This window comes from Crocodylus porosus, unplaced genomic scaffold (genome assembly GCF_001723895.1).
Source record: "Crocodylus porosus isolate Cpor-Errol unplaced genomic scaffold, CroPor_comp1, whole genome shotgun sequence".
Lineage (NCBI taxonomy): Eukaryota > Metazoa > Chordata > Crocodylia > Crocodylidae > Crocodylus > Crocodylus porosus.
Genome location: NW_017728932.1, coordinates 7,846,871 through 7,868,696, shown reverse-complemented (window position 1 = coordinate 7,868,696; position 21,826 = coordinate 7,846,871). Strand labels below are relative to the sequence as shown.

Below are 21,826 nucleotides of genomic sequence, written 5' to 3'. Positions count from 1 at the left end.
ATGCAGTTGTGAGACCAGGGACAGGACCTGAAATATGACCTTTTTATTCCTCTTTCTTGACTTTGACGGCTCTAACATGGGTTAATCTCACATACCTGCATTTGAATATTGCCAACCTCCATGCTGTGAGCCCTGGAATATGCCATGCCTGCATTGATCTGGAGGAACCACCAACTGGAGTGAGAGGTCGTTTAATCTCTGTGCCTGTGTCTTAGCTGTCATCGCCAATGAAAGGATCAATGTGTCTTGCCTGTGGTGGTGATATTTGTAATGAGGCCATCTGTCTCCTGGGAACTGGACTGAGACCTACCAATTCATTACACACAGTCCCTAAAGCAGCCTTCGGGGATAATCAGATATCCATTTGGAAAAACCTCCCATTCTTTTCAACAGAAGGGAAATCAATGCAAATAAACTGATCAATATCTAAGGTTTGCAGATAATTTAAAACTCAAAGAAGAGAAAGTCAAGAGTGTAAATTCTCTCCTAGAAGGTGGGTGGGTAATGATGAAGGAATATTTCACAGCCGTAGAGGACTGGTTATGTCACTTGTGTGTTAATTCCTGAATATTCTGACCTCTGAGATTTTAACAGTGTTCAGCTCTCATAAGAGAGTGCACCATTATTTTTTATTGACTTGGCATACACTGACATGCACTTTCTATCTTGAATCCTCCTGAGCACAACTGATGTTCAGAAATGTGAGAGGGGTGCACATGCATGTTTGAAATATATTTTGCCTTTCATTTGTACCTTTATGATATTTTAAGGTATATGTGTGTCTTGCAAGTTGTATATTGAATATTATACCGCATAGTAAACCTTCACCAAATTTCAAATGATGTTGAGCTGAACATTGGGATGGTGTTGAGTTTGAATACGTCTGGTATGATTGATAGTTTTGGTGAAAACCAGGATAAACTCCGAGGGTTTGAGTTCAGATCCAGACATCAGTTCAAATGTCCCTGTTTTTTGTTTTATTATGGAGAAATTTGACCATGAGAGCAATTAATCATTTACCCTAACCTTTGTGTTATGATTTCCCTGACAAAGCCAGGTGCTTCTTCCAAGCACTATGTATAACATGAAAAGTCCTTTTTTCGGTAGCATGTATAATGTGATGTTTCCCAAGCTTCCAGGAGCTTTCTAGATACCCGTCACATTTTTTCCTAACATCCCGCGGTTCGTTATGTGCAAATAGCAGACCAAGAGAGTCTGAGAGGGTGGATTCAGCACATGTGTCCCATGTGATCTGGGTCCATGATGAGATAGTAATGTTTTTGCTATGTGTCGTCCAGGGAAATCCATCAAGGATTGCTTCTGGTTTTGCTTGCCCTCATGTGCATCAGCACCATTGAACCAAATGGAGATGTGCTGTTGTGAAGCTGGTACAAGGTTATAACCAGACCCATTTTGTCAGATGATTGTTCCTGTGCTGCAGTGCAATTGTAGTCTAAACAATACAACCTGCCAACAGTGAGATGAACAAGTCGCGTTATTAAGTACTTCTCATGTGGGAGTTAACATAATGAAGCCAAAAAGTGGTATAGAGGAAAAGGACAGCTGTGGGTCAGCACAGTGAGTCCTATTGTACCAGGAAAATGTGTAGGTGTTGCCTATAAAAGTGAGGGCACTAATAATTATATTAGGGTCAGATAGACACCAGTGGGCAGAAAAAAACTGCCCACTGACCAATGTTAGTCCTGTCACTTAGGCAATCTGGGAAGGCACTTGCGTCCGGTGCTGTTAAGGATAGGAGAAAAACCCGAATACAAAAGAATAATAGAAAAGTCAAGAAAAAATAGTTAAGAAAGGGGAGCAATCCAGCTGCCCAAATACGATAGAGAGTATCCAACATGTTCCCTTTTTGTGCTATTTGAATGCAAGGCTTCAGATCCAATTAAAAAAACAACCAAATACCTTCTCAGCAGTATGTATTCATTTTACCCCGTATCATCCATTTTCAAGAGGCAAAAGTCTGGAGCAGCTGGTGATTTCTGTTTTAATAGTATTAGGTTTTGCGCTATTAATAAGGGTGGAAAATAATCATGTTTTATATGAATTATGGAGCAGATGTTAAATTCCCCAGTATGTCGAGGTGTCAGTCCCATGGAAGAAGTGATGTTGAGATCTCTTGTTTTTTTTCTCAGAACTGTTTCCCCCTGCACATATTGCAGTAGGTTCTCTGGTATTGTGGGTGAAAAGAGAGTTGTTATTGTTCCATCTGATATAATCTGTTTTGGATGGGGCCAAGGTGCTCCCCCTTTTTGTTCTAGATCACATAAGTGGTGTGTTTTTGACTTTCTTGCCTTTCCCAAACATTATATTTTTTTAAGATGGTGCCACTGCAAATGAAATCCTGTTGAAATAATGTGCTCAGATGAAGTACTGTTGAAGGGGCTGTTGAGCTCAAGTTGGCACAGCATATCATAAAGGAGTCCAGGATCCTGATACTTGGCATGATACACTGCCAAGCAGAAAAGAAATGGAGAGCTCTAGACAAGGAGCACTGCAGTCATTGGTTAGCCCGTTAACTTGATTAGTGATAAACTTTATTCACAACAGTTTAAATGATGTTGCTGCCCCCCGCCCCAAAATTGAAAGGCTCTGTTCTGGTTTTATAGCTACAAGAAAGCTCAGTTCAGCCAAGGTAAGATGTGCTGTGGGTGCTCACTAAAGACACAAATTGGTGTCTTAACAAATTGGTGTCTTAAACATGACAAACCTGGAGAAGTCAAAAGAATTGTTGCTCTTTTTGGCTTTTTATCTCCAGAAAGAAGGTTGTCCAGCTATAAGATCTTGTTAGCTTTTAAAAATTTCTTTTTCCCTAGTTAGGCAGAAGGTAGGGATGGTGACACCTTGGATGCAAATGTTTCAGCAAAGCATCTAGGGATCTTGTTAGTTTGGTGTCACCCTGCCCACCCTTCTGCTGGTCTTGAGAGTAACATGGCTAACCTCTCTGCTCTTTTTCTCTACTTGTTTTTAAACTTATAGAAATATCAGGACTATCCAATTTTCTCTCCCCCTTCCCCACCCCCTCCAACATGCATACCCTTTTTGTCCGGAAAGTAAGCTTGAAGGATTCAGGGCAACAGTCTTAGTTATAGTGTAGAAGTGCGGGCAGGAGGTTTATATTGAGCAGATTCTTTTTGGTATTGGGTGGTGGAACCGGAGCCTGCTCCATCCACTCCATGCATTGACCTGGTATCAGTGCTTCCAGGACCGGGGCAAAAAAAAAAAAAAAAAAAATCTTTAAGGAGAAAATCTTTCTCCCATGGCTTGTTGCTTGTTTGAATATAATAAATGGGAACAATAATTAAACAAGCCCAAAAGATGCTTAAAAAATCTTTTTTATTCCCCCTCTTAATCAGGCTGTTCCATTACTTGTCATGCTATATTACTAGTTCTCCATTCAGCCCTGGAGTCTTGCAGCAAACCAGTGTAGTACAGACCTTAATTCCTAATGTAAAAGTTAGAAGCAGGAAAGAATAAATTTCCAATTTTGTGTGCTCCTGCATACATTGATGGAGGAAAAAATAAAGAAGGAAAATACAAACCTAATCTGTGGCTCACTTTTAGTAGAGGCACTGTCTAATAAAGGTGGAACAAAAGAGCAATGAGATACTGTGGCAGTCTTGAGATAAGGGTTTATAAGCACAGCTTCTGGTATATAAAGTTACTGTGTTTACAAAATTGTTTCCAAAAATGGGCCCTTTTTTGTAGCTGAATAAGCATTAGGAACAATAGTTCAATGTCTAAACTAGCGGAGAAGCTACTACTCATCAGAGATGAGTTCTGACTCTGATCTACTGGCCTGCACTTAGAGCAATGCTAAATATTTCTGCCTGAAATCTGCTTTTAACATCTTTTGGAATTTGTATATTGTCATGGCAACTAGAAGCATTCCTTAATACCAGAGTGTTTCCTTCCTTCATGATAATGCTGCTGGGGAAACTTGGCTCAAACTGGAACAGGCTTACAGTAGCAAATTCCCAATGTGAATGTTCAGTTCTGTTGTCCCTGTCTCCTATTTTGGTGTATCCAGAAATGTTTGTAAAGAGTGTCCCACTGAACAGCTTTGGATTCGACTCTCATTTTCCATGTACTGTAAGCAGAGAATCCAGGACCTTTTTACAAGTATATTCTTGCGGTATGTGATGTTTACAGGATTGGGAATGTAATGTAAACTTCTTGAGCAAATGGAGCTAGTCAGGGCAGCTTCAGAAGTGGCACAGCCCCAGAAACTTCACGGAGAGAATTCTGCTGGAGATGAATATTGGCCATTTTAACCAAATGGAAAATGTGACAAAAGATCAGGAAGACGGGTCCTTGAGTGACTATAAGATTTCCCTGTGGTTCTCCTTATTTTGTCCTTCAACAAAAGCTGATGGTCTTACTCTCTCTATATTACTCAGTCCTCACTATTGATTGATGGGATCCCAATGTCATTATGTAGTTGATTAGCTAACCAGTCTTGAAGATCAGCCACTATCTATAAAAAGGCAATTTCTTGCTGCCAGTAAATGGCTGGCTAGCAGAGTGAAGCGTAAGCTCCATTTTTTTTTTATATGAGAATCAGGCATTATTAGTGAGAAAAATCCCAGGAAATGCTGGGTCGGCACAAATATGATGACAAGCAGAGAGGGGAAGGAATGCAGTTATTGAAGGAGGTGTTGAAAGCCCAGTATTGCAATGCATAGAGATAGGCAAAACAGTCTGAAAAACAAGGACCTATCTAGAGCTCAGATGAAACCTATTGCTAGACTCAAATGGAGTCTATAATTGTTGTTGAAGTAATAATATTGCATCTAAGATGCTCGGTCCTGGACATGAATCCTACTCTACTAGGTGCTGTACAAACATAGGACAAAGTGACAACCCCAAAGGGCTTACAGTCTACATGTAAGACAAGACTGATAGACCGATAGAAGGACAAGGAAGCAAGAAAACATTGTTGGTCAGTGTGATCAGCTGTGGGCTCAGCGTACCAGTAGCTCGAACAGTTGTTAACTATTTTGTAGGCATCTTGGAAAAGGAGAGTTTTAAGAAGGATACAGAGGTGGCTTTGTGGGTGTTTACAGGACACTGCTCCCAAGCATGGGGTGGGTAGCAAGGAGAGTGAAATTCATTGCCTGGACTAGGAGCAACACAGGAATAAACCTGTCCCAAAACAGCTTGAGAAACGGTGTGCAGAATGCCCTGCCCTGCCTCTGTGACGGATGGGGGAAGGAGGCCACAGGGGTCCCGTAATGGGATTGTTTGGACATTGGGAAATGGGTAGGATTATTGTCCTGGGGCTTGCAGGGCCTCATGCTAACCGTAAGTGTGCATTCAGGTAACTTCCCCAACTCCTGGAGTGGGGCAAATGCCACAGAGAGAACTTGCCCGTGTGGCATTTCTCACCAAAGGGAAGTAAGGGGTATCAGAGACTTCACGAGAGGGTCCCTGCACCTAAGAATCATCTCTGCTCAAATGTTGATACTCCTGAAATATGGAGAAGGATTGGACTGAGCCTTATTCAAAGCAATCTAAACCTCCTCTGCTGCTGTTGAGCCATCACAGCAATGGATGCCAGTGCCTAAGATGCCCTCTAAGATTGCTGTGTGCTGGCCCAGACCCTAAAGAAGGAAAATGGAGCATCCACTAGGGATGGAGCCAGATTGTGGCTGGCGTGGGGTTGGGTATGTAAAGGTGTTGGGGGCACGGAGCCTTTCCCTATTAGTGTCCCTGGGGCTCATAATGTGGGACATCAGGGCTGCTTCATCTCACTGTCCACTGCAATAAATGCGTTCCTGAGGGATGATGATCTTCAGAGCCCTTCAGGGGAAGGAGCAAGAGGCCTGTTTTATACACTGCATCCAGAAACACCCTGCACACTCACCAACATCTTGGGCCTTACTTCCAGCTCCTCATTTTTCCCCCCCAGTATATTGATTCCAACGGAGCTACTCCAGCATGAGCTCAGAATCAACCCTCTATATCTGCATCTGCTTCTGAGATTGCCCTTTCCAAAGCTGCAGGTCTGACCTCCCTCTCTACCATGGCTACAGGTCTGACCGCCCCCTGTACCATCTACCATGGGGCTACAGCTGAACCTGGCCCTGGATTTGTCACTTCATCTATGCAAACATTGTATTGCAGAACAAAGGAGCAAGGGTTCCTGCCTACCTGAAAATAATAGGGCTGTCTCCTGAACCACATCATTAACCTGCCCCTTAATATTTGTTGGTAATATATAGCTTGTATCAATACCTAAACATCTGCTACAGCTGTGATTATTCACTCTTTGTGTCACTGTGGTGCTGCCATTGTTGTCCTGCTGCACAGTGAAAGGGTGGCATGAATTATTATTGAAAGGGTGAGTCTAAATAAATCATAAAGTAGTACAGTGCATGCAGTAAGTTTCTGTCAACTCCTTGCAGAATCGCACTGCTGGCTTTGATGTCCCCATGATGTGCCCACAAATCTCCAGAACTCATCATCTCTACTGCCTGATGGGGCTGATAGAAGAACATGGAGAGGGGCAGCCCAAGCATGAAGATGACCAGGGAGGAGAGTCTCCCAGAGAAGTGGAGAAGTCCTTGGAGCCTCTGCAGAGAAGCAGGAAACCAGAGTTCCCCATCTGGCAAGTTTTTTTTTGTCTTCTTTCTAATCACAAAGTATTCCATGCGATGAAACCGCTTGCTTGAGGGGTTGCTTACCGGGCAGAATCAATGCGCTGTGAGAATGACATGGAAGGGAAGGGGCTTTGTCTTAGTTCATCCGCTGTTGTAAGCTCCCAAGAGCGAATCTCCTGATCAGGGCTGGCGCTGATCAAAGACACCCTAGCCCTAGGTGGTTGTTTTTATCTCCTGAAACATTATTTCCACAAAGATAATTATGTATTGCAACAGGGGGCCTGAGAGGGAAGTGAGAGCAGGCAACGATGTTGGACATTTGATGGGGCAGTGACAGCAGGAGAGTGATGCTCTGGGATTTGACAGGACTGTGAAAGGGCAAGGGGCACTTTGGAGGGCTGTCTATTTGCCTGAGCGGGCACAAAAGGGCTGCACTGCAGGTTGTGCTTTGGATGAGACTGGATAACAACGCTAGAGTTGGATGGCACAGTGACAAGAGAGACCTTGATAGCATAAAATGGTTATTAACTAGAACCACTGTGCTATTCTTGTTTCAGTAGAGAATTCCTTCCATAATATAATACATTAATAAAACTGATGACTTTCTATTGCTGTGTAAGTGGAGAATAAAAGATGGTCTAGGTCTGAGTTTATTAGCGAGTTTGAAATGGCCAGGGCCCTCCTTTTTCTTGACTTTGAATTTGGAAGTCCAAAGTGATTTTTGGAGGGCTTATAATCTAGAAATGGATTTTTTTTTACCAGTTTAAAAAATGATTTTGACTCATGGTTGCATGAGGCTATGGGAGATTCACAACAGACCATCTGTTTCAGCTGTTTGCAGGCAATATTTTTTTTTATATACTTTTGAGATGCACTGGAAAAAAAATATGTTCTTGATGATTTTGGAGGACTTCAGAATCATATCCATTTTTTCAGAGAAACAATGTATAGTTGATGAAGCTGTTATAAAAGAAATATATTTTTATTGGGTTTCTGAGTGGGAATTTTGTCTCCTGCAGGCAGGCAGGCAGGCAGAAGGACATGGTGTACTGTGTTTCTCCTTTTCACCAAGAAATCCCCTGCTACATACTTTAGCTACTGTATTGCAGTTCATTTGCTAAGAATTTTTTTGCTCAGGCCTGATGTATAAGGGATTTAATTTGAAAAATGCAACAGAGATAAAAGGCACCACATTTTAGGAGCTAATTGCTGATACATTTTGATTAAAGCAGCCCTTTGTCTCCAGTTATTCTACCAAGACATTGGACGATTAGTTAACTCCTTGACCTTTGTTCCCAGTTGAAAGGTCAATTTGTGGCAAGAGTGATTGGACATAATTCATAATAAGTAACAGAGCAAACTGGTTTTATATATACTGTCCAGTCTCAATGCTACAAGTGCTCTGGCTTGATTTCATAGCTGCAAGCTGTATTCATCGAAATTGGAGCTCCCTGTACTGACAATGTCTATGAATGTGTGATAACAGGGGAAAGTGATATTTTTTAAAGGGGTACTGCCATTGTAACACACATCTGTTTTATTTTTTTTCCTATAGATTGCTATAAATAACACCAGAATACCTGAAAAATAGATTTTTTTTTGTTCTACTCTGTTCACTTTGTTCTCCTTTGAGCACTTCGTAATGAACCTCAGATTACAGCCTTATTTATTTTCCCCTGCAGTTTATGTAGACTTTTTATGCAGCCACAGAGCACAGAAAAACTTTTTCGCGGAGGAAAACATGGACTGTGAAATCACCAAAATTGACAGTGGAGAAGGGCTACCTCAAACTCCCCCTTCTGCAGTGTCTGATTTTGAGTTGTTGGGGTCCCTTTTAGAGCGGATGCAGTCACCGATCATTTTTGATAACTGATCTCAACTTTCAGTTCTGAGAAAGGAGTAAAACACTGAAGCCTAGATCTGGAGTCAGAGAGTCGTATTGTTTTATAGCATGTGTACTGCTGAACTGAACTATGTGCTGCATGGCTGCCTCAAGGTATCCCTGACATGACTGAGCTCAGAAGGACAGAGCAGTTGACAAGCAGGCCTGTGGCCTTTTACTTCCATCAAACGTGTGCCACAAACCCCTGCCGCTCTTGCTCTAAATGCTTGGTGACAGTCACAGGATCCAGCACAAAGGTTACGTGATCTTTGCCCTGTTTGTGATCTCTGGGGAGAGTCGTTGTCAGACTTGTGGAATAATTCCACTTATTTCCCAGGACCAGGGTCTTTCAGCCAAAGGGTGGGTGTGGACCAGAAAAAGTCCGTCTCAAGCTGGGCAGTGCACAATATACTTTCAGGATTTGGGAGCTTGTTCTGTGCTTAGCAACCCATCAAGTGGAGCTTGACGAGGCAACCAACTACAAAGGTAGCTGCATTCTGGGTAAGTGTTAGCTATAGGGCCAAGTCTGTTGCCCCTTTCTCCATGGCTTTAGTGTGGCCTGTGCAAGCCCAAATGGCTCTGTTGTTCAAGGGGGGAAAGTGAAGAGCTTGCACGACCCATTTCGAGAGCTCAGCAGCAGATCCCTGTGTGCTGGCAGATAGTGTTGAGAGGTGACAGGACCTGCCCAGACCTGTGCATCTCTCCAGGAGGTAGCACAGCTTACCTGGAATTAGTTTTGAGGAGTGGGTTTGCCCTTCAGGACCCAACTAAATCAGACACTACACAGGGATGCCCAGTGGAAAACTCACTGACTACTGAGGGGTGACATTCTTTGCATGGTGTTATCAATGTGTAACGATGATGACTTTTTCAGTTAGTTTGTTGTGTTTTTTTTTTTTTTAAGATCTGAAAAAAGGCGGAATGGACAGACTTGGCATTTTTGAAGTGAACAGCTTTGCTGGTTTGATCTGAAACCGCTTTGCATTGTGAAAGTTCCTTGAAATTCTTTTTAAAATACCATTTAACATCTACCCCCCCCATGAGCCATTTCAATTGACTTAAAATGAAATGCCCTGACTTGTTATTTCCCTGAAAATTGGGTTTTGTTCCAAATAAAAAATTTTTAAAAAGTGAAACCTGCCAGTGAATGGGATGGGGGAGGAGGAGGACCTCATCAGTCACCCAGCCTTCCTCCTCCCAACAACAGCAAGGGAATGAGGTAAAGGCAGGCAGGGGCAGATCCAGAGGGGGTGTGGTAGCTCTGCCGCACATGAGCTTTCAGCACAGGGTCTGGCTGGAGAGCCTGCTTTCTTGTAGCAGAGCCCAGGGGGTGAGCATTGCTGCCCCTCATCCTTTCCTTTCTCTCGCTGCTGAATTCAATGGGGAGGAGGAGGAAGGGCAAGGGCACACAGCAGCAGTGTTCACTGCCTGGGCTCCAGAGCCAGGTGAAAGCAGGGGCTCCAATCAGACCCTGCATGGATCAGCTGCTGAGCTCAGAGCTCACTGCTCACACAAAGCTCTGGCAGGAGCCCGTGTTGACGAGGCGGTGAGCTCAGAGCTCACGTGCATGCACAGCCCAGCCAAAGTTGGGGAGCCTCACCTCCCTTGCCCCATTTCTGGATCCGCTACTGAAGGCAGACAGAATCCTTCTATCTCCTCCTGAAAAACACTTCTTCAGCCTGCTGCATAGAGCCTTCCTTAGGCAGGGTCATAAGGTGGTTTACACATGTATGCATGTTGTATTGAACACGGGATAGTCTGTAGACATGCATTTGCCACACCCCTGCAGGAATAATTTTGCCCCAGGAGGGAGGATAAGGGCAGCGCTCCTAGAAGACGGGCAAGAGCCAGCGCTGCCCATCTAAAGATCCCGGAGGGGGAAAAAAGTCTCCCCTACAGTGAGGACTGCCCACAAACCTTCCAAATACAAAAGTCTGAATGGAGCTTCCCCTTTGAAATGGGGAAAATGTCTCTTACTGAAGGGAGGTCTAAAAATAGGCACATTCTCAACAAAACATTTAAAGATGTTTAAAATGAAAAAGCAACAAAGGATTTAGAACATATGACTCATTAAATTATAGGGCTAGTGTTTAAAAAAAAAACCCAACAGAAACTCTCCACTGAAATCCATTGTAAAAATTACAAGAAACTCTGCTCAGATTTTGATTTGCCTGGTAGTGGCCTGTTCAGAGAGCAGAGGTCTCATTTACCTGGCATAGCAAGAGCCTGAGGCATTCTTTCTTTTTTATTGCATAATGTGCCAAGGCCTTCTCTATACAGAGAGAATAATAAAATCACCCATCTCAAAGGCAGAGCATTTGAAATGTTTCTCTCATCCCTAGAGCAATATTGCCACAGTTTGAGATTACAACATCTTGTGAGATCTCACGAGAAGTTGAACCTGCTCATTGTAGTGAATGGTGGAAGGTTATAGTGGACCCCACAGTATATTCTTTTGGCCTGAGTTACAAATGTTCATGCTCACAACTGATAGCAAGCAAATTGTTATGGGGCTTGTCATAGCTACCCATGGTTTTATTTTGCTAAAATAATGTACTAATAATGTAATGATTGTTCTCAAATGGTGTCTGGACTAGAAAGGTTTATCAAAGGGAGTTGCAAAAGTTATCAGATTCTATTATGCAGAAAGCAAAGTAGAGATGCACCTTATAGACTAACTGAATTAGAAATGCCTACACTTTTGTGAGCACCTGCTCATGGACACTGACACATCTGTGAGCCAATTAGGTTATAAGGTGCATCTCTACCATGCTTTTGCCTGATTTTGGACTAACGTGGCTGACTTCCTCTCTCTGTTCATAGACTCTATTATGAGCTCCACTGAGGGTGGACCCCATAGAAAACATGATAAACTTTGAATCAAAGTCTTGGACTTTGAGACAGCAAGATGGGATGGATTTGTGCCAAAGCTAGGCTTGGATTTGAAGTTTGCAGCCAGCTTCAATCTCTTTAATAGGCTGAATTGAAACCTTGGAACCAAATGCTGGTGGGAATGGAGATATGAATAAGCTAGAAGTTTTGTAGCTTGGACCCATTTCTAGGTAGTGCACACTCTACCTTCTACCAATGTCCTAAGCGTTAATACCACTGTATAATTTATATCTGACCCTGCAACCTTTCTTCAGGATGGTTGGTCTGTGAGTAATCAAATCAATGGGCCTTCTAATGGAGGAGGTCAAAGGCAGCAGATTTGGGCCATTAAGTATCTTGGCCAGGCATGTCTTCCAGCTTTTCCCACAAAACAAGTGAGTTGGCAGTTAACTCTTTCCCCAAACTCCCAGTGATTTTTTTTTTTTATAGGATTCATTTTTTTCCCCTACCCCAAATAACCAGCCCATCAATTAATCAATCTAATGAGCTGGCAAACACAATAAACAGTGTGCAGAAGGATTTCAAATCCCTGAGCAAAAGCCCACTCACTAATTATTAAATCTATCTCCTTAGCTCTCAAATTTGCTAATTAAACTTTAGAATAAATCATCCAATATGAAAGAGAAATAAAGGATCAAACAAGGTAAGAACAACTTTCCTCTGGGATAATTAACTGTCATTAGAAGGGTATGAACATCCAGGCTGGGAAGCAATTGTTTTAGAGGTGCAAAGTGTTTTTAATTAGGAATAATGGGATGAAATTGAGCAAAAAGAAAATTTAGGCTGAAAGTTGAAAAACTTCTCTTTGTGAGACCTATTAGTGTGTGAAGCATTAGGGAACTCTCTCTAAAGTATGTTAGCACTTACACTTCTCGGGACATTTAAAACTGGATTAGGCAGAGAACTAGAAAGCAAATATACTTAAGGGAACAATTATGAGCTGGGAGGTTAATCACCAAGATGGACCTAATGGATTGCTTCCACTTTTAATTTCTCTGGGCAGACTTAAGTGAGGAAAATGCCCACTGATCTGATCATTTAAAAGCCTCTATAGCTTGACCTGGTGACGCTGGAGAATCATAACACGGAGATTATAAGAGGGAGACATTATAGGAAATGGAAGTGGGTGTCAAAGATCTGTCCCACGGGCTGCATCCGGCCAATACAGCCACATCATCTGACTCCTGGTACTGACCCTGGGTCTTGTGGCAGATGCTGGACTGGCCTCCTGTGCAGGGCTGTCCACACACAGGGCTCTGGGACCAGCGCTGCACGTGGAACCTGCATGGGGCCAGTCTAGGACCACCCCGCCAGTGGCTCCTGTCTTGGATGGGCCAGAGCAGGAGCTGGATCTGGCATGCAGGGAGGAAAGGAGGTTCATGGGCTCAGTCTCGACCCTCGGGTCACCTCCACACCATTCATCTGACCTGTTAGCTGTTCCCGTGTCACTCACTGAACCCACGGGGCCAGATGAGTTTATCATCCTTGGCTTAATGCATTGTTGCGTGGGTTTGATTTAGCTGCCCCTCGGCCCCTGCCCAATTGCTTTGGTGTCATGGAGCAGTGATTCAATCCTGTGTGGCAAACGCTGTCAGTCTTTGGAGCATGCTGGCAGCCTTGTTAAACAATAGCTCCTGAGGCTATGCCTCAGCCTGCTTATCTGGCCAGGGTGCCATAGCTTTGCATGGTTTGTGCTTTTCCGGTGAAAGAGGAGTTTCAAAGCATGAGCAGGTATCAAAACAAAACCTCCTACAGTGTCAATCCAGCCATGGGTTTCCTGAGCCTCTTCTCCTTAAGTGGGGGTGGTACTCAATATTTGATTAACAGGTTTGACTGATGTACAGCATGTCAATGACAAGTGACATCAAATGATAATCCACTTGTTATTAAAGTGATGGCTCAGTGATGACAGTGACAACTGTCACCAATTACCCGCAGGCAGCTAGGCATGTCTGTGACAACAACTTTCCCTGCCTTTAATAATTTTTCCCTGTGTTACTTTGTCACATTAGTATTATATTGTCTCTTGCTATATCATTTTCGGAAACATAATGCAAATGACATACTCGTGATTTCTGAAACAACCATCCCCTTTCAGAAAAACACACATTTCCACATTGTGCACTTCATGCACTATTGTTCTGAGCATGGGTCCTTTATATGTGAATGAAAATAGCCATTAATATTTATTCAGACAAACCAGATAATACCTTGACACAATCAGTATTATATAGTGTAAAGAACACACAGTAAAAAAATAGGTGGGGGCCAGTTTCTGATTTCAATTATGTGAACATAAATCAGGCATTGCTGGGGATCCTTTGGATTTATGTTGGGGTAATTGAGATTAGAAGCTGATCTGTGCACAGTTTAAAAAGGAGTATATAACTCTAATTGGTTTTCCAATTACTGTTTTCAGACCATGACAAGGCAGATGGTTTTGCTACTAAATGGAAGATTTTTTGGTAAAATATCTCCAAGAACTTGTGGGGAAGAAAATTAGCCAGAGGGAGGGAATCATGCTCTACAAGCTGATCCTACATATAATGGGCCCGTTCCTATATGCTGTATTCATGCAAGCACCCCCACTGATGTTAATGGGGCTCTGTAAGGCCAGATGGCTTTTTCCTTGTAAGAGTTAACTAAAAAGCAATGGGGAAAAAAAAAAAAAAAAAGGAAAAGGGATGGATCAAAACCCCACCTCCATGTAAAACATAATGAAAATGAGGATGGCCCTTAGCCCAGTTAATCAGTTCTCAGTATCATTAAGTGTTCTTGTTGGATATGGAAATGTGTAACATCTAATAACAGATAGCTAGTTTCACAGTTTTTTTAGGGGCTGGAAGGGACCTTACAGATCATTGGCTCCAGCCTCCCTGCACTTGGGCAGGAAAGACTGCCGGGATGAGATGACTCCAGCAAGATGGGCATCAAGATGCTTTTTGAAGATCACCAGGGTGGGTGACTGTACTGCCTCTGGGTGGGAACCTGTTCCAAACCCTCAGTACTCAACTTGTAAAGAAGCTTTTTCTTATGTCTAGTCTGAAGCTGTGAAGAAATCCCCTCCCCCTAGTTGTTGGATAATGTCCTGGCCTATATGTGAGAGATAGTAAAATCATCCCAGCACGTCTACACAGCCTCTAAAGCAGCGGTTCTCAACATTTTTAGACTCAAGCCACACTTCAAAAAATGCCAGCTGTTAACTTTTACTCATTTTTTGACTATGGAAAAATACTAGACCAATTTTTTTCTTGCTGCAAAGAACTCAGAAAGACTACAACAGGTCAGAATGTTCTTGACACCGTGGATTCATACTTGCAATCTCTGGGTTTATCTTGTGAATCGTGTGTAGTTGTTTGCAAGCCTAACAGTGCTAATATTGTGAGGAACCCCGTGGCACCCTTTCAAAGGAGCTTGCGGCACCCTGGCTGAGAATCGTTGCTCTCAGCTTTAATGGCTGGAGTGGGCAGAAGGTAGCAGAGCTTTGGTTCACCCCTTCCCATGAATCAGGCAGTGCAACTGAATTTGCTCAGGGAGTAATAATGGTCAGGGTCAGGGACTAATTACTAGGTCCTTGGAGCAAGTGGGGAGCAGAGGGAGAGGCAGTAATGATGATCAGGGTCCCTCCCTGCTGGTGCTTACTGGGCTTGTAAACTCTTCAGCTCTAAGTGTTGGAAATGCTGTGTGGTTCATTGACTTGGTGAAAGGGGATAGGAAGGATTGTATGCCAGGAAAGTACCATGCTGGCAGGATACAAATTAAATGCCTCATTCACAAGGCTGCATGGTTTTTGCTTAGCTTAACATTCATGTGATTGTACAAGTGTCATATCAGCTGCCGGAGAGCTCTCCATATTGTTTCCTGAATGCGCTGTAGACATTTCTAATTGACTCAAGTGCGGAGGCTTCCATTGGAAACCACTCCACAGTCGAGTGATGTCCCCACTAGATTGTTTCTCTGGATATTCAGCCTCAATAGCCTTAATGCCCTCCCACTTGTGGCGCTCTGATCCAGCATGTTTTTGGATCATAGCTGCGCAGGGAGCAGGAACAGGAGCTGCTGTGCGCATAAGGAGCTGTTGGCTTTGCCAAATGAGCCACACATGTGCATTCCCATTAAGAATGACACTACCTTGTTGCAGGGGTGTAGGTTGTAGTCGTGTTGGTCTAAGGACACAGGCAGACAAGGTTCTTTGGGTGAATCTGATATCTTTTATTAGACTAACTTAAATAGTTGGAAAAAAGTATTAAGCAAGCTTTTGGGTTTAAAAACCCTTCATCAGGCTAAGGAAGTTTCAGCAGTTGGTGTGTGCTCTTCCTCGATGGAATGAAAAGTTAAGAAGCCAGAGGCTGGGCTGGTATGCATACAAGACAGGTAGTCGGTGAAAATGTAGATTGAGGAGTCAATGGGTGAGAAACAGGCTGGGAGGTGAGGGGGAAGAGAGAAGTGGGGAAATCAATTGACTGTGGCGTGGTTTCCAATGGAAGCCATTTGAGTCAATTAGGAATGTCTGCAGCGCATTCAGGAAACAATATGGAGAGCTCTCCAGCAGCTGATATGACACTTGTACAATCACATGCATGTTAAGCTGAGCAAAAACCATGCAGCCTTGTGAATGAGGCATTTAATTTGTATCCTGCCAGCATGGTACTTTCCTGGCATAAAATCCTTCCTATCCCCTTTCACCAAGTCAATGGTACTGCGGGCACTAAAATGGCTCCACAGTATGCCAACCTTTTTATGAGTCCCCTGGAAGAAGACTTCCTCAAGAACTGCACCATCAAGCCCTTGCTATACTTAAGATATATCGATGACATCTTCATCATTTGGACTGAAAACCTGCAATCTCTGACTGAGTTCCATCAGAAATTCAACAACCGCCATTCCTCCATCCGATTTTCTCTAGAATACTCCAGCACTGACATCTCCTTTTTAGACACCGTGATCAGTATCCAGAATGATAAAACACAGACCATGTTATACAAGAAACCCACAGACCAACATGTATATTTGCACAGAACCAGCAAGTGCCCTAAACACACTCAAAAAGCTGTTATATACAGCCAAGTCCTCAGATACCACTGAATTTGCACTGAAGAGAACAACCGGGATTGCCATCTCACCTATCTTAAAAAGGTTTTCACCGAACAAGGACACTCCTCCAGAGAGATAGACCGCATGTTTGAAAGAGCCACCTGGATACCACATATCCAGTAACTGCTGCAGTACAGAAGAAACCCCCCCACAAATTGCACACCACTGGTTATGACATATCACCCCTCCCTCGAACCCATACAGAAAATCCTCAAACAATTGCAACCCATACTAGAAAGAGACCCTATTCTTAAAGAGATCTTCTCAGAGCCACCCATCCTAGCCTTCAAACCAGCACCGAACCTCGTTAACCTCATCACCAGAAGCAAACTTCCTCAGGTCCAGAACACACCGAACGGATCCAGACCATGCCAGGACAAGAAATGCAAAACCTGCCAACACATCTCCACCACCTCACAACAGAGCCATCAGCGTTCCTGGATCTTACATCTGCACCTCCAGAAATGTCATACATCTCATCCAATGCACCAAATGCCCAGATGGAAAATACGTAGGTGAGACCAAACAACAACTGCGCACCAGAACGAGTGCACACTGGACATCTGTCAAAGACAGGAATACCCAATTACCGGTGGGGGCACATTTCTCAAAAGAAAACCACTCTGTCTCCAATCTCTCAGTCCTGATCCTCAAAGGGAACTTACCAAACGCTTCCAGAGGCGAGCCTATGAACTCCACTTCGTCAGCCTCCTGGATACTAAAACTCATGGACTGAATATAGACATTGGATTTATGACACATTATAACCTGCCTGACATCTGACTCCCCTGGTATCTCTTCACCGTTCGTCCCCTCTCCTCTCTTCCCCACCCCCCAACCCAGCCTCTCACCCATTGACTCCTTAGTCTATGTTTTCACTGACTGCCTGTCTTGTCTGCACACCAGCCCAGCCTCTGGCTGCTTTACTTTTCATTCCATCCAGGAAGAGCACACACCAACTGCTGAAACTTCCTTAGTCTGATGAAGGGTTTTTGAACCCGAAAGCTTGCTTAATATTTTTTGTCCAACTATTTAAGTTGGTCTAATAAAAAATATCAGATTCGCCCAAAGAACCGTGACTACCTTGTTGAACGCCTTTTATGATGAAGGCAACTAAAAGAAAGAGAAACAGCAACTAAATCCCATTAGAGTGACCATGTCAGCACCATGCTGGGAGCGCACCTTTTGCTTTGCATTTGCAGAAAGGCGCTATGGAGGGAAAAGGGTCTGCTTTTGTCTCATGGGAAGCCAGAAGTGTTAAGCGTGGAAGCTGAGGGGCACAGAGAAAATGGCCTCTGAACATGCCACAAAACTTTGGAGCCTTTTATAAAACTGCTGATTGGCTGGTGGCATCAGTGATTTGTGATAATTTAGCAAAACATTTAGCTTTTTTGCCTTCATCACTATCTAGTATATTGAAACAGAGAGGGAAAGGGAGAGAGAGCTGGCACTGCAGGGACCTGGCAGTATAGTGGTACCCTGTTGCCTGTGTTTAAACAAATACATACACACCTCTTCATTCCTGAATATTGTGGTGTTTAGATGTGACCTGTTGTAGTCTTTGCAACAACAACAACAAAAATGGATCCATTCGTTTTTCTTTCTGTTTGTTCATAAAAAGCTGCATTCATTTACTTCAGCCATCATGAGCTATTAAGGGCGGTGAATTTCATGGTGGGTTAGGTCCAAGTTATTTAGCATTTGGGTGCTAATAACTGAAAAGTTACTCATGTGCGAAGTGTCTGGCTTTGCTCATGTCCTCTGCCAGCAGTGTGTTTAATTTGTGAGTAGTTTCAAAGTGAGAGTGGGGATAGTCTGGTGTTTTGCCTGGGATTCAGCACACCTGGGTTCAATGTCTTGCTCTGCTACTAATGCTCTGTGTGACCTTGGGCAAGTCATTTAGGCCCAGATCATCATTGCTGATGCAAAACCCTTGGCTTCAGTCACTTGCTTATAAAATGGCACTGCCTACCTTACACAAGGGCGCCATGAAGAAAAATACAGTAATGATGGGGAGGTGCTCAGATACTGTGCTTATGGAGCCCTACAAACAGCTGGGAGAGAGAGAACCTCTAGTTAATATGCTGTAGTGAAGGTCCTACATGCTGTATATTTGAGTCCTTATGAATAAAGTGATCCTCATAGGGTGGGGCCCCAAGTTTACTGTATGTCCTCAATTTTGAGACCAGTCACGCTCAAGTTACCAAATATGTATTTTCTCTCTCTGGAGATCCAGTTGGACTGTTTCCTCCATTATCATTAGGCCAAATCAGCCCTTCACTGACCCCTGGACTGCCCAGATGGCTGCCTCCAGTGGCCTTGCATAGGTGCAACTGATTGGGACATACTATAGAAGTGATATATTAGCCAAGAGGAAAGAAAAAAAATGCAGTTGGTTCCACTCGAATCACTTTGATTCTGTAGGATGAATGGTAAAAAGAAATTTAAGAATATATATTTGGCAATGAAGCAGATAGATCTGCTAGCTCCGAAGGCACAGTTTCTTTCCGGGGTAGAACAGTGGCTTTAACATTTTGATATTTTTAACGTGTCTGTGCTCACGCAGAGGTGTATGTTTGTCTCTGGGAAGAACCACACGTTGCAAAAGGAAAATAAGCTATGCAAGGGAGGAGTTTGACATGGCAATCTCATTTTGACAGCATAGGTTATAGAGCTGGAACCCTGTTTTCACTGTGTGTGTGTGTGTGTGTGTATGTATATGTGTATATATATATATATATAAAAACTATCCACTGTGAAGGCTTAGTCATTCTGGGGACTCTGGATAGTGTCTAAATACAAGTAATTCTCATAAATTGCAATCCAGTTGCAATAGGTTTAGTGTCTCACCTCCATTTGATTTGCCTTCCAATTAGGGAACAGGAGGAATTTTGGCCACATGCAAGATGTATATCCATTTACTGGCAGGATGAGGGATCCTTTTAATTGAATCTGTGCTTCAGTCTCTGGTCACCAGTCAGGAGATGCAACTTTTCATTCTTCCACCACTGCCAAGGTCTTGTTTAGTGAGAGCACCTTGTGAAAACAGGTATGAACTGGTCCTACCATTGTGGATGTGTTTAATTCAGCCTGTTATCAGTCCTATTAATTGTGGTGGAACCACCCATTTGTGTTCAGTTACTTACTTGCACAGGATTTTGAAGAACATTTTGTACAAAAGAGAATGTCACCCGAGTGCTGCTGATGCATTTACTCTGCAGTTTTACTTGTGGTTTACAGGATACTTCATTAGGGTGGTAGTTATGCACTCTATGGTTAGGTCAAGTGCCTCTGTGCGAGCAGTATTAATGAGGGGGCCATGCCCAAGAGGGGGCAGTGGCTTGGGCCCCAGCTGGGACTTTGGAGAACTAGCACCAGGTTCCCACTGTACCACAGACTCCTTGTGTGCAGAGAGGGGAGTCGCTTGGCCTGTCTGTGCCTCAGTGCCCTATCTCCCTTCTGTAAAACGGGCATAATAGTTCCTCTCTCCCTTCTGTAAAACGGGCATAAGAGTTAGACTGACTAGTTAGAAAGTAGCCTGCTGAGTGACTACAACTAGCTGGAGGCAGCCATTCAAATGGATTAGGTCTGAGCCAGAGATCAGCGCTTCTCACCGCACGAGGCTTGCCCCCTCAACGCTCGTCCACAAGAGCCAGCTTCTCACACCTTCCTACGAAGGAATGACTGCAAGCGCTTGCCTTCCCTCATAATGGCAGTCCAGGCCCTACATGTGTCCTTCCTCCTGGAGGTCGTAGGGGGAGACAAAGCAACGGGGCCACACAAGCGCCGTAGGGCGGAGGCAGGGGGCGAGGAGGGAGCGCCGGGGTTGGGTGGCAGTGGGAGCCCAGTCGATGGAGCGGGTCAGGCGGGGAGCATGAAGCTGTCCCCAGTCGCTCCTACAGCTGGGGCTCGGCGCACGCCCTCCCTCACCTGGCTCCTGGCCTCCGCTGCCTTGATGTTCTCCCCTCTCCCCTGGCGGGGGCTTCCTCCTGGCAGCACCCCGCTCCGCCGCCGGGGCCGCCCGAGCCCAGCAGCCGCGGGAGGGAGCAGGGGGCTGAGGCCGGGGAGGGGAGCGGAGCGGAGCGGAGCGTCGGCCAATATGAAGCGGCTCCCGCGAGCAGGAGCTGTACGTGGGCAGCCGCTCCTCGCCCGCCCCCCGCCCCGCCGTGCGTGCGCCCGGCTCCGCCGCCCAGACGCGCCGCGGAGCCCCGGGGCTCCCGAGGGAGGCGGGGATGGGGGGCGCTCCCCCCCGGGCCGCGGGGGCGACAGGCGGGCGGAGCCCTCCGGCCTCCCAGCACGTGGACTGAGCGCCGGGCTCGCTCGCCTGGCACAGGTGCGGCCGCGCCAACCGCCAACCGCCGCCCGCCTGAGGAGGAGCACCCGCACCTGCAGGGCGGCTCGCCCGGAGACCTGTAGCCGCGGGGCCGGCGGCCGCCCAGGTGAGCGGGGGGCTCGGGGGACCTCAGCCCAGGTGCGTGTGCGTGTGCGTGTGCGTGTGCGCACGGATGCCGCCCGCCCTCAGCAGGTAGCCGGGCAGATGCGGCCTGGGCGGGGGCAGCCGGCTGCTTCCCGGGCCCACCTGTGCCCCCTTGTCCTGGCAGCACCCGCCCGCAGATGCTGTGTGCGTGTGTGTTGGGGGTGCTGCACGTACACACAACCCAAGACGAGTTGCCAGCACAAAAGCCCTCCTGTTCCCCATCCAGCAGGGTCCTTTTGCATCAGTCCAGGACCCCCTTTCCTTAAAAAAGACCGCCCTGCTAACGAGCTAAGGCTGTGCCAGGAGGTGCCAGAGGGAACAGAAGATGGAGATGTGATGTCTCTTCGGCCCACGGAGAGCACCGGATTCAATCCAATTGCCCTGTGGGTGAATTAGGCCCGTGGGATTCAGTCGTGGCAGGAGCCAGAGAGGGTCACAGGCTTGCCTAGGAATAGGTTTGATGGATTCAAATTTGATTCAGATTTTTAAAAAAATATATGACTTCAATCATTATTGATTGGGAACTGATTTGCTTTTTAGAGAGCAAAAGGCTTACATTTAAGGGGAGAGGGGGGCACAAAACCTAATCAGTCTTGCTCCTTGAGGGCTTTAGCCTCTGCATGATGCTTTCTCCTGGCTCTCATTTGTTGCTCCAACCTTTCTCAGCCAAGAAGTTTCTGCTAACATTTTCTGGTCTGCGGAAGTCGTGTTTTTCCTCTGGCCACCTGCACAACAGTGCTAACTTGTGTGCACAGTGCAAGGCAGTGCTGAATGCCCAATAGCTTTTTGGTGTTAGCAATGACTTGGGTTTTGCAGTTTGTAAAGAGATTGACCGTCTCCATGAGGAAACTATAGTGGACTCTG

The 21,826-nt window shown here is 45.0% G+C and overlaps 1 protein-coding gene across 2 annotated transcripts in view; it reads left to right on the top strand.

The window, feature by feature from the left end:
• The first annotated feature begins 6,427 nt into the window (after positions 1–6,427).
• The window catches only part of CALN1 (calneuron 1), a 182,897-nt gene continuing 167,498 nt past the window's right edge, over positions 6,428–21,826 (top strand). The window contains exon 1 of one of the 2 annotated variants that reach the window (XM_019545491.1): positions 6,428–6,629. In XM_019545491.1, coding sequence (XP_019401036.1) covers positions 6,450–6,629 — 180 coding nt within the window. In that variant the 5' untranslated portion in view covers positions 6,428–6,449. Of the gene's footprint in view, positions 6,630–20,663; positions 20,925–21,826 lie in introns of those variants that run through there. The other variant, XM_019545490.1, reaches the window with a different exon arrangement.